The sequence below is a fragment of the Pan paniscus genome, chromosome 12, assembly GCF_029289425.2.
Source record: "Pan paniscus chromosome 12, NHGRI_mPanPan1-v2.0_pri, whole genome shotgun sequence".
Taxonomy (NCBI): domain Eukaryota; kingdom Metazoa; phylum Chordata; class Mammalia; order Primates; family Hominidae; genus Pan; species Pan paniscus.
Genome location: NC_073261.2, coordinates 114,777,565 through 114,790,535, shown reverse-complemented (window position 1 = coordinate 114,790,535; position 12,971 = coordinate 114,777,565). Strand labels below are relative to the sequence as shown.

At 51.4% G+C, this 12,971-nt stretch overlaps 1 protein-coding gene across 11 annotated transcripts in view; it reads left to right on the top strand.

Annotated features, from left to right (window-relative positions):
- LPIN1 (lipin 1) overlaps nucleotides 1-12,971 on the top strand; it is a 150,753-nt gene that overhangs the window by 59,898 nt on the left and 77,884 nt on the right. For 4 of the 11 annotated variants that reach the window (XM_003826976.6, XM_008952321.5, XM_057301339.2 and 1 more), the window contains exon 1: nucleotides 9,031-9,174. The exons of 3 other annotated variants lie outside the window; for them this stretch is intronic. Coding sequence is in view for 3 of the 8 variants with exons in the window: in XM_055108233.2 (XP_054964208.1) it covers nucleotides 3,923-3,931 (9 nt within the window). In the remaining 5 variants the exon portion in view is untranslated. Of the gene's footprint in view, nucleotides 1-3,851; nucleotides 3,932-9,030; nucleotides 9,175-9,255; nucleotides 9,544-12,971 lie in introns of those variants that run through there. 4 more of the 11 variants (XM_055108233.2, XM_008952323.4, XM_055108234.2 and 1 more) reach the window with 2 other exon arrangements.

Genomic DNA, 12,971 nt, shown 5'->3' with positions numbered 1-12,971 from the left:
TTAAACAAATTTACAAGAAAAAAACCAAACAACCCCATCAAAAAGTGGGCAAAGGATATGAACAGACAGTTCTCAAAAGAAGACATTTATGTGGCCAACAAATGTATGAAAAAAAGCTCTTCATCACTGATCATTAGAGAAATGCAAGTCAAAACCACAATGAGATACCATCTCACGCCAGTTAGAATGGCGATCATTAAAAAGTCAGGAAACAACAGATGCTGGAGAGGATGTGGAGAAATAGGAACACTTTTACACTGTTGGTGGGTGTGTAAATTAGTTCAACCATTGTGGAAGACAGTGTAGTGATTCCTAAAGGATCTAGAACCAGAAATACCATTTGACCCAGCAATCCCATTACTGGGTATATACCCAAAGGATTATAAATCATTCTACTATAAAGACACATGCACATGTATGTTTATTGCAGCACTTTTTACAATAGCAAAGACTTGGAACCAACCCAAATGCCCGTCAATGATAGACTGGATAAAGAAAAAGTGGCACATATACACCATGGAATACTATGCAGCCATAAAAAAGATGAGTTCATGTCCTTTGTAGGGGCATGGATGAAGCTGGAAGCCATCATTGTCAGCAAATTAACACAGGAACGGAAAACCAAACACCGCATGTGCTCACTCATAAGTAGGAGTTGAATAATGAGAACACATGGACACAGGGAGGGGAACATCACACACTGGGGCCTGTTGGGGAGTGGGGGGCTAGGGGAGGGATAGCATTAGGAGAAACACCTAATGTAGATGATGGGTTGATGGGTGCAGCAAATCACCATGGCATGTGTATACCTATATAACAAACCCGCACGTTCTGCACATGTATCCCAGAACTTAAGGTATAATTAAAAAAAAAAAAAAAAGAAGAGAGGAGGGTGTGAGTCTCCCCTCTGCTGCATGGCCGCTGACTCATTTTCAGGAGCCAGCACCGCTGCTGGGGAGTCCCACTTCTGGTCCTGATGCAATAACAGGGAGCAGGTTTACCCTCCTGTCTTAAAAACAGCCGGAAAGCTGGACAAGTATCTGAAACAACAGTTAGTGGACACTGGACAATAGGCAGAACAGGACAGGGATTCCTGGGAGAGGGGAAGCAATAAGAGCAGCCTCAGAAGTGTCCAGCTCAGCAGTGCCAGGAGAGGGAGCCCAAACAGAGCCTGAGGGCCTGCCCAGCTCAGGAGATGGAGTGTGGGCTTCCGGGAGGCCAAGGGAGCTAGAATTTGCAGGGCAGAGATCTGCAGAAGAAGGAGCCACAGAGAATGGTTCAGAGATCTGCAAAGAGTGCCTTGAGTCTTCAGCTGAGTACTGGTCTGCACATGAATGTGGGGAAACCACCAAGGAAGGAGCTTGCAGGCAGAACGATCTCCAGAAATCACTCAGACCTGGGGATATTGTGTGTCTGTGAGAGCAGCTTAGAAATAGATCCCTAAATTATCTGATAGTCTTCCTTTCAAAAAGAGGCGCCTCCTCCTACCTCTCTTGAATGTGGGCTGGGCTTACTAATATGCTTCTAAAGGACAGAATGTGGTGAAAGTGACGGTGATGGTTTGTGACTTTAGAGACTAGGGTGTAGAAAGCCTTGTGGCTCCTGCTTGCTCTCTCTTGGGTCAGCCCCTCTGGGGAAGCCAGAAGCTGTATTGCTCAATCAGCCTCCGGACAGGTCCATGAGGCAAGAAATGGAGCCCCTGGCTACAGCCATGTGAGTCACCGTCCTGGAGGCAGATCCTTTGGCCCCAGTCAGAGGGCTCCAATCCAGCCATCACCTTGACTGCGACCTCACGAGAGAGCTTGAGTTAGAGCCACCAGCTGGGCCACTCCTGGATTCCTGACACAAGAAACTGCAGGGAATAAATACCTGTTGATTCAAGCTGCTAAGTTTTGAGGTAAATTTTATGCAACAAAAACTACATTTCCATCAGCCAGACTGGGAAGACCCCCTAAAATTCAGGACATTGAGGAGAAAAGTAGAAGAGAATTGCCTCAAAGAGGTGACAAATTAGTCCTAAATCAAAGGCTGTTCTGGATCTGCCGTAACAATGTTGAACATCAAGGCTCAAAAAGATCAAACTAATGGTAAGTAACTTTACTGCATCTCAGAACAAAGCACAACACTGTTTAAAGGAATATAATAAAATCTAGCCACCAACAGTACAAAACTGACAATGTCCCGTGTCCAAACAAAAATACTGGGCTTGCAAAGAAGCAGGATAATATGACCTAGGATCTGGAGAAAAATCAATCAATATAAACAGATCCAGAAATGACATTCATGATAGAATTAGATGAGGGTGTTAAAACAGCTACTATTTATATAACCATATGCGAATGACATTCAATGTAAACCCTTTGTATCAGGATTCTCCAGAGAAACAACCAAATAAGATAGATACAGATATAGATAAATGAGAGGGGATTTAATTTGGAAAATGGCTCACATGATTATGGAGGCTGAGAAGTCCTATGATTTGCTGTCTACAAGCTAGAGAACCAGGGAAGCTGGTGACATAGCTCAGTCTGAGTGCAAAGGCCTGAGAACCTGAGGGGCCACCGGTGCAGGTCCCGGAGTCCGACGGCTGGAGACCCTGGAGTGCTGATGTCCAAGCGCGGGAGAAGGAGGGTGTCCCAGCTTCAGAAAAGGGAGTGAATTTGCCTTTCCTCAGCCCTTTTGTTCTACTGAGGAATTCAACTGATTGGATGGAGCCCAGCCCACACAGGTGAGGATGAATCTTCTTTCCTCACTCAGTTCAGTGATCCAAATGCCAACCTCTACCAGAAACACACTCAAAGACATCCCCAGAGACAATGCTGTACCAGCTATCTGGGTATCCCTTAACCCAGTCAAGTTGACACCAAAAATTAACAATCACACCCTTCAATTATAACTTCCCAGCACTTTGCGAGGTCGAAGCAGGCAGATCATTTGAGCTCAGGAGTTCCAGACAAGCCTAGGCAACATGGCGAAACCCTGTCTCTATAAAAAAAATACAAAAATTAGCTGGGTGGTGAAACTCTGTCTCTATAAAAAAATACAAAAATTAGCTGGGTGTGGTGGGACTCATCTGTAATCTCAGCTACTTGGGAGGCTGTGGCAGGAGGATTGCTTGAACCTGGTAGGTGGAGGTTGCAGTGAGCCAAGATCGCCCCACTGCACTCCAGCCTGGGTGACACAGTGAGGCCCTATCTCAAAAAAAAAAAAAAAAAAAGAAGAAAGAAAGAAAAGAAAAGAAAGAAACAAAGAAAGAAAAGATCTTATCAATTGATATGGGGTTAAATTGGGGGATAAAAAATTTGAAGCCATCTTCCCAGAGATGACAATAAGCAGAAATAAACAAGTGAAAACTCAGAAGATCTGTGGCTGCTAATCAGAGGAAGCAGGTCTGAACAAGGAACCACTTAGCTGTGGATACCAAGCAGTTTCCAACAGGTTGCTTAGCAGAGGCATAAAATCATGACTTTTCTCAGGCACTTCTCATAAATTTCTTCCCAGAGCAATCAGAGATGCTGCATCCAGTTTACTTATTCACAATTTGGGCACGAAAGAGATCTTCCTCAAGCCACGGAGAAGACAGGCTTGACAAGGAGCAGGACGGCCTTCACAGCAGCATAAATGGGAGGCCCTGTGAAATTCTCCCTGGAAGGCAGAGCTAAGAGATGTCAGCCCTGAGGCTTAGCATCCCCATAGAGGGACTGACCAGGAGCCCGGGAGTCCTGCCCCAGCTGTGTCCCTAAGTTGCTGGGTTAACCTCTGTAGAATGTGAGGATGGCCTGGTCATTTTCATTCTCGAGAGACACTGGAGAGAAAAAGAACATTTTGTGAATGATGTCGTGTGTCCACAGGTAACTCTGAAGCGTGAGCTGCCAGAATTCAAGGCCACCTGCTTAACAGAAGACAACTAGAAACCTCATCCATGAGCATAGTAAGCACTGCTGTTCAGTAGTTCTATTACTGTTAAGGTGTTATGACCATTAGATAAATAATATTGTTTGGCAACTGCAAGGAAAAGAACTGCGTAAATTGGTTCCAAACATTGCCACTTGAGCTCAGGAGTTCGAGACCAGCCTGGGCAACATGGTGAAACTCTGTCTCTGTAAAAAAAAATACACATCCTGGCTAACACAGTGAAAGCCCATCTCTACTAAAAATACAAAAATGAGCCGGGCGTGGTGGCGGGCGCCTGTAGTCCCAGCTATTCGGGAGGCTGAGGCAGGAGAATGGCGTGAACCTGGGATGAGGAGCTTGCAGTGAGCCGAGATCATGCCACTGCACTCCAGCCTGGGCGACAGAGTGAGACTCCATCTCAAAAACAAAACAAAACAAAACAAAACAAAAATTCGCTGGGTGAGGATGTTGCCCAGGCTGGTCTCGAACTCCTGAACTCCTGAGTTCATTCGTCAGTGATAAGTCCATGCAATCACTGAGTGGTAGGAGCTTGAACTGGTAAAGTGATTTGATATTTTATTGGTTATCTGGATCCCAATATATCTCATTTAATTTCCCCCCAAAGCTGCTGAGATGGGGATGGTTATCTCTGTTTAACAGCTGAGGACGCTGAGGTTCAGACAGCACTCAGCCACGTGGCTGAGCTGGACTTGAATTTGAGCCTGTTGGATTCTGAACCCTAGACTTCGTGCACCTGACCAGGTTGCCTATTATTAATAGAAGATCTACAGTCATGTGCCGCATACCAATGTTCTGGTCAACTACAGACTGCGTATACGATGGTGCTCCCATCAGATTCTAATACCGTATTTTTACTATACCTCTTCTATGTTTAGATAAGTTTAGACACACATACTGACCCATTGTTTGCCTCTCTGGGCCTCAGTTTTCCTATCTAAGGAAAGGGGGACTCTTAAGGGTTTTCTACTTCTGAGCTCTCCTTCGCATTCTGTCTGTGTAGCTGTTTTCTTAGCACTGGAGAATGTGAGACTTGAGATGTGCTGCTTAAGGCTGTGACAGCCCCACACTTGTTTAGCAAGGTCATGGGTCATGGCGACTCAGAGGACTGACTCACCGTGATATGCGGGGTCTTTTTGTTCCTCCTGGAATTAGAGCCCACTGTAACAGTCCACACTTCCCAGCATAGCAGCTACTGTTTCTAAGTAATGGAGTTCTCTCCTCCCGTCCCTGGTCATGTTGAGGTCTCTTTCCCTGTCCGCTCCTCGCACCTTGGTCTCTTTCTTCTTTCCTGCCTCTCTGCTGTTCTGTGTCTTAGCCCCGCTCATTATGAATTGCTCCCAATCTGACCAGAGGAGAAAGGGTGTTCCAGACCCCCTCTGGCTTCATCCAGCGGGAGACAGGCATGGGGCTTGCTGTGAGCTCCCGAGCTCCCCCGCCCACCAGCGGCCAGCCACGGCCTTCTTTCAAGCACCTGTGCGTGCCTGACTGCTGTGCATGTGCTGCTGTCTGGCCCGTGGTTCATTCTGCTCCTTGACACCTGGCCTAGATTTGCCTAGGTCGGTGCCTGCTTAGGCCACCAAGGTCAGGCGAATCCTCTTGCTTGGGGACAGGGCAGGTCAAATCCTGCATCAGTGCACGGCCCTTCAGTTCACAGCGGCCTGAAGCACTGTGACAGTTTTTACGTGATCACAACCCAGACTGTGCACTCCCTGAGGACAGACACTGTGTCTGGTCTGCTCCCCTTTGTAGCCCCCAGTGCTCAGCCTAGGGCCTCCAAGATGCTCCTGTGTGTCCAGCTGTCAGCCTTTATCACTCTGCCACTTCCTATGCCTCAACTCTAATCTGCAGGCCCTGCCCTAACTGTGGAGTGGGCCTCTGGATAGCCCGGGTGACCGTCAAAACCTTCTGTGCTTTGGTTCCAGCTGTTTGCTCTCCGAGGATCACTGTCCTCTCCCTGCAGAACCCAGAACCTTTTACACCTGCCTTTTCCCCATGAAACTTCCCTGCTCAGCCAGCCACAGCACCCAGGGGGCCCCATTCCACCTTGGGTGGATTCCCAGGCTGCTCTGTTCCCTGCCACCAAGGTAGTGAAGCGGCACCAGGTGGCCCCTGGTTCCCACCTGGTTCTTAAGAGAGTGCGCAGGACAAAGTCACCTCGTGAGGGGCCCCCAACCAAGGAGTGGCCTTAGACCCCGAGGAGATGCCCTCCCTTCCGCGGAGCCCCAGGCACTGGTGCCAGGGATAAAAGTCTGCACCTCTAGGGGAAGAATTCATTGTCCTCTCTTTGGGATCCTTTCTGCCCGGGCAGTTACAGAGCTAACCATGCTCAGAGTCCTGGGGGATCAGCCAGTGTTTCTCCTTCCTACAGTAGCTCGCAGGGCACCCGTGAAGAGGGATGCTCATTCTTCCCGCCTACCTTGCCCCAGGTATTCTGGGCCTGTGCAGGTGGTTGATCTGGACAACTTCAGAGTTCTCGGGATACAACAGCTACTGTCACCAGCTGGGCTCAGCAGTGAACAGATCCTTCTGGGAATGGCCACTCCTCAACTTACGGGGTTTTAGAATTGAAAAATATTCCAACCCCATAACTGTGACAGCAGCTTCCCATGATGCCTTTTTCATCCTCAAAGCAGATCTGTGTCATGTGCACCTGCAGCCCATTTCCTGGATTGTGAAACTGAGCCTCTAGAATCAGGATGCTTGTGCTGGCTTTGCTAAGGCATTACTCAGCCCCTCCTTCCTCCTCCAGTCAGCTAGAGCAAGATTACTCATCCCTGGAGTTCCTTCTCCTCTTCCGAGTGCAGCTAGGTCCTGGGATTGGCCAGGGGGATCGCCTCAGCTCTCCTGGCTGAGTCACTGTTCAGTCAGGCCTGGTTGCTGATAGCACAGCCAAGGGCCCTCCCAGGGGGACTCCAGCCAGTGCCTGATCAAAAGCGCCAGGGCTTTGGAAAGTCCGGTTTCGTTTATCGCCTGGGAGTGCACTGTGATCTAGTGAGTGTTTTCTTCTCATTGCTTGTTTATACAAAAGGCTCCCCCCAACCCTTGACCTTCCCCGAGGTGGTAGGCTGGGCAGCAGCGGGACCTAATTTGCTCTGAATCCAGCCAGACCCTGCTCATCAGAGCTGACCCTAGCCGTGCTGGGCCCCCCAGCTCATCATTTTCAGAATGAGGGCTTTGAGTTGAATTGTCCTATATTTTCAGACCTCCCATCTCCACATTTGAATAATGGACTTATTTTACACAAAAAATAAACTTAAGCGGCCTGAAGTTGGACTGGCTTCCTGGAAAGCCTTTCCACATAGAGTAGACTTCTTCCCAGGCCAGCTCCTCCCTGGAGGTGGGAGGGGAGGGTGCAGGAGGGCTTCCTTCTGGGGCCTTGCAACCTCAGCAGTTTTGGGCAGCTGTGATGCACTTGAAACTCTGGTCTCTGAGAAAACCCCTGTGGAGGTAGCTCACCTACAAACTGCAAGATTCTCTTTGTGTAGCTCCCACGTCTGCAATGTCAGCATGGGACAGGCTGCCTAGATAGGAGCTGCCCCAAGCCCAGCTGGAGCGTGTCCACACTTGACCAGATGGACGGGAGCCGCGTCCCTGGACAAAGCTCTCCAAGCAGCTGTCCCCAAACATCTATCTCAAGCTGGCTGGCTTATCCAATTCACTAAGCTGCCGCATTCGATGCTGTTTCTAAACTCGCCTCCTCCCTGGCCCTCTGCATCTCAGCAGAGCAGCGGTTCCATCTCCACACTGAGACTTGCCTTTGAGTATCGCATCACACACCTCCACCGGTTCCATTCATCAGTAAGCCTGTGGGTTTTGCCTCCAAATCTCTCTGAAGTCCTTCCACTTCTTGCTGAGTAGCCCCTGTAATCTGAGCCACCATCATGTCCCCCGGTTTCCTGCAGTGCCACCTGTCTGCTGGCTTCTACTCCTGCAGTCCATTTTCCATGGAGTGGAGGGGTGACTTTTTAAAGAAGTAAATTAGATCATATAATTCCCAGGTTTAAAATTCTTTTTGGACCAGGCGTGGTGGTTCACACCTGTAATCTCAGCACTTTGGGAAGCCAAGGTGGGAAGACTGCTTGAGCCCAGCAGTTTGAGACCAGCCTGGGCAACATAGGGAGACCTGGTCTCTACAAATAATTTGAAAAATTAGCCGGGCGTGGTGGCATGCACCTGTGGTCCCAGCTACTTGAGAGGCTGAGGCAGGAGGATTGCCTGAGGCCAGAAGGTGAAGGCTGCAGTGAACCGAGATTGTGCCACTGCACTGTAGCCTGGGTGACAGAGTGGGACCCTGTCTCAAAAAGAATTGGTTTGGAATAACATTTAAATAATACCTAAACTCCTTGCCTTGGCCTACAAGACCTGAATATTTGGCCCCTGCCTTCCCTCCAGCCCACAGCGCCAGCCCCAGGACCTTTGCACCTGCCATTTCTGCTCTCCAGAAAGCCCTGCCTCCTCCCCATCTTTGTAGTCATAGGTGTTTCTTGTCATTTAGAGTTTCAGTTCAAATATGACACCCTCCCATTGATGGAAATCATTTCACCACCAGACGTTATGTGGCTCATTGTTTACCCGCTGCCTGCCTCCCGGCTGGAGAGGCGCAGGGAGCTGCCTGTCCCTCCTGTTCAGAGCCACCGTTCCGCACCTGGACCACCGCTTGGCAGAGGCGGGAGTGGAGGCTGTCACCATCAGGATGAAGGACAGGGGTGGCCCGGCGTGGAGAAGCTAAGAAGAGATGGCGATAGGTCAACGCGATTGCGCCTTTAAGGTGGAAGAAACGAAGGGCGAGGGTCAGTAAAGTCAAGGACGGGCTCAGATCCCGCCACTGGTGATGAGCGGGACCCATAGGACCGACGTGATCGCGGCCAGGCCCTGGGAGGTTTACCTGGACTTTTACCTGGCTGCCTTTTCTCTGCACCCCTCCGTCCTCACTCCCCCAGTCATCGGCATAGGTCAAGTCAGAGTGTTGAAGAAACACACGAGTTTGGCTCTGGAAAGGAAAATCAGAAAGGCGGCCTAAGGGGCCCCACCCCCAGGAACGCTAAGATAGGCGGCCAGGGGTGAGCGGGCAGGGCCGGCCAGCAGGCCCTGAAAGCAGCCGGGCCACCAGCGCGTCCCGAGTCCCCCTCGCACCGCCCCGCTTGCCCCGCCCCTGCCCTCTGCCCCCGCCCCTGCCCCGCCCCCGAAGGCGAGCTGCGCTGACAGCCGGCGGCGGGCTGGGTGTTTGCATACAAAGGCGGCCACACGCGGCGCCGCTCGGTGAGTAGCCGCCGCCTCCAGCCTCCCGCTGTGGAGCAGGGGCTGCAGCCTCGGGTTAGGCGGGGCGGGGCGCGGCGCCGGGGCGCTGAGGACGCGTGGCGAGGCGGGGGCTCGGCCCCGGGGCCCGAGGACCGACGGCCGGGCTACGTCCCCGCGGCCCTCTACGGGAAGTGGTTCGGGGGAGGGAGGCGGGGAAACAGGCCCCGGAGGCCGGGAGGGCCTCGCGAGCATCCCTCGGGCCTGGCTTTCCTTACGCGCCGCGAGGCCCGGTGTGGGCCCGGCTTGGCTGATCTCGAGCGGCGTAGGGGCCACGGGGGGCTGCCGCGCAGTCCCAGAACCGCGGGGACTAGCTCCAGCCGGCCAGCGCGGGTGCGTCCTGGCTTTGCGCGATCATCCCCAGCTTTGCGCCGGGTACTGGGATGAGAGCCTTTCTTTCCCCCGGAGTTAGGATTCCAGCGCTGCAGTTGAGGAAACTGAGGCTCAGGGAGGTTGACCTCTGTGCCCAAGGTCATACAGTTGCCGGGCGGCAGGGCAGGCTGAGCCCAGGTTGGAATCCCGGTTCTCATATTACAGCTCTCCCCTGCGAGGCCTCTGCACCTTTCTTGCAGCCTAGGAGGTGCTAGGCCTAGTGAGCTCCATCAGCTGCTCCTGCACGTAATTTTATTATGGGGAAGGCCAGGAAAATGCAGGATGAGAAGTAACGTTTTGGGAGTAACTTAAGTGCCGTGGAGCTAGAGTAGGTAATTTGTGTGGTCAGTAGTTGCTGGAGAAAGCAGATGTCAACCCTGTTTTTGATCAGCAAGCAGGAAACCAACTAAGACAACTGGCAGTATTAATTTGGAGATGTTTTAGAACCCGGCAGTTTCCCACAGGATAGAAGTGTTTTGGGAAATCAAAGCTTGTAGCCGTTTTTTTAATTGGGGGTGTTGTGGTATGGTGGTCTAGGGGTAGTGATTGTGAGATTGACTGTTTATCCTTTGTTCCGTAATTTGGATCTTATTAATGAAAGTAAGCAGTTGAGGAATGTATAGTATTTGAGAAATAAGCACATCCACACATGAACACTTTTCTTGCTCCCAGATTCTTGTTGAAAGGTGTAACAGTTGGATTTATGATTATATACTTTGATAGCACTTCATGTTTGCCAGCATTTGTTATTGAGTGTTTTTGTGCATGGGTTGTGTGTTTTGGCGCTTATTATTCCTGTTTGCATGTGGGGCCCTGTGGTCCTGTGGAGCCAGGCCTGGTTATGTAGCCCTGGACTCGGGTCGGGAGGTCTGGGCTCTGCCTGAGCTCTGTGGGACCCTGAGCGAGTTCTTTCACCCACCCAGGTCTCGCTTATCAGCAGTTCCTTTCTTTTAGAAAAGCACAGGGGGACAGGGGGCGGACCTGCTGAGTCTTGTGGTGTGGGAGAGAACCCGAGGGTTCAGGTGAGAGACCGCAGGGATTCCTGGTTGTGGGGGGGACCTTGGAAGTGACTGAGAAGGAGCCTGCCCTGGATTAGGTGGGGACAATTGGCCTGGCCCAGCCAGAAGGAAGTCTGTGGGTCCTGCTCTCCTGCTCTTTGCATGGTCAGCTGCACAAAGGGCCCAGAACAGACGGCAGGGGAGGGTCAGGAGATGAAAAGATATTTCAGAAGAAGGTCCTGAGGCCACCGTGGTCTGAGATGCGCCGAGGCCGGCACAGAGCACTGGGCTTTGCAGTTGTTGTTCTGACCACTCACAGATGTAGAACTTGGGCAGAAGACTTCAATCTTCTGAGCCTCAGTTTTCCCATCTGTAAAATGAAGGGATAATCATACCCATTCACAGGATTGTTGCAAAAATTAATTGAGATAAAAAAGAGCCCCTGGGACATAATATGGGGTCCACGAATCATTGTGATTGTTATGATTTTAAAGTGCCACAGGGTGCCAGCGAGGAGGGGCTCTTTGTGGGGTTGGGACAGTCCTGGCTGACGCCGGCCTCTGCTCTGTAAATCATCCCTGTGGGACGCCCCCTCCCCCTGCCTGCCACCTCTCTTCCGGTTGGCTTTTCCGGACCATCTGTGTACTGGGTTCAAGGCCTAAAAGGTACCTAAATGAGGTTAATTGATTTGGGCAAGCCTGCCAATGGGGGTAGTCGAGGGGTACAGGCAGCTTTTTCCTTAGGGTGGGAGGGGGCTGTTGCACGGATGGCGGCAGCTTTTGGAGCATTTTGAGAGACATCCAGGTGTTAGGTCCCGCCAGGACACCGAGGCTGGTGGTTTGACCTGTTTGCACTTGCACTTCCTCACTGGTAGCCCGGGCGTGGGATCTCGGAGCTTTTGAGGGGTCCTGAGGAGGAAGTCCCTGGAATCACCCACTAGCAGCTTTGGGGCTTGTTCCTTGAGAAGGGCAAAGTCACAATTTTGACACTTTATTGAACCCTGGACCAATGTATTGTATAATAAGCCCACTCATTTAAAACTGGAACGGGGTGTGTGGGGAAAAAAGAGTTGGGACAAAACCCAAGCAAAGCCGTTCAGTGACGTCACAGGTTCTTCATTCAGAAGAGGCCCAGGTGCCTATCGGATGGCTGTTTCTGAAATGTTCGCTTTCTGAGCTGTGAGTGAGGGTCTGGAGAGAGAGAGGGGCCCGTGCCTGTGTGTGAGGGGACTCACCCACACTGGCCCTGCTCCTTGATCAGAGGATGCACCAGCGCCTGAAGGGAATCTGTGCCCCCTAGGAGGCCACACTGGGCCCTGGGGCTGCTGGGGTCCGAAGCAAGTGCCCTGACCTCCCTTCCTGTGGGCTCCCTTCCTCTTCCTCTTTCCACAGCTTTCCCCTCTCTGTCTCCCTACCTGTAATTCACCCCAACAAGCCCTTAGCAGCTGGGGTTGGGGTGGGGTCTGTGCAGCCAGGGATATGTTGAGTAGTGAGTTTCTGCCTGTAGAAAGCTCTGGGTCTGGATGCAGGCTGACACTTTTCACAATGAGGTATGTGGCCCAGGAGTCTTAAAACCTCAGCAGTGTCTGGCCCACAGGCTGTTCTGCACACTGAGGGATGCAGGGCGCGTTGTCAGGGCGCGTTGTGCCGCTCCCACTCCCAGCTGAGAGGTTGGGAGGAACCAGATGGACTGGGCTCCATCAGGAGAGAAGCCAGAAGCATTTTCACACCGGTGGTCATGGCTACAGGGTCATGGCTACAGTGGATTTTTCAACCCACTGACCAAATGTTGTGATTCTTGCAACAACTTAAAATTTTCGGCTGATGCTGAATGCTGGGGCTTTCCAGAAATAGCCATAGGCTGTTAGAACAGGCACTTTGCTCTGTAAGGAGGCCTGTTTGTTCCTGAGTGTGAGCTGATTTGCATTGGCTCACAAAGCTGACCACAGACCCTGCATGGGAGACACAACCAACACCCCCATTTGTCTGCTGGCACGCACTTGTGCCCCCCTCCCCTCCCCGGCCTCGCTCCCCGGAAGCCCCCGCGCCTCTCCCCTTGCCCTCTGTCCCCTGGCCACACACACTCACTTTTTGATGCAGTCGTCTTCCGCGTTCATGGATCTCACTAGGCTGTAGGTCTTCAGTTTACAAGACAGGAGACAAGCAACAAGGGTTTTAGGATAATGGGCACCAGACAAGACAGGCGCCCGGACAACTGTTCTGGCAAAAGAATGTCCCACCATTGGACTCTGTGCAATGCCAGAATGCCACCAGTCTTGGGGTGGCCTCTTTGGGCTCAGATTTTGGTCAAATGAGAATGTGGAATGTAGGCATAGCCTTCAAATAGTTCTGTATTCATTTTAACTAGTAATATTCTTTGCCTCTGTCTTTT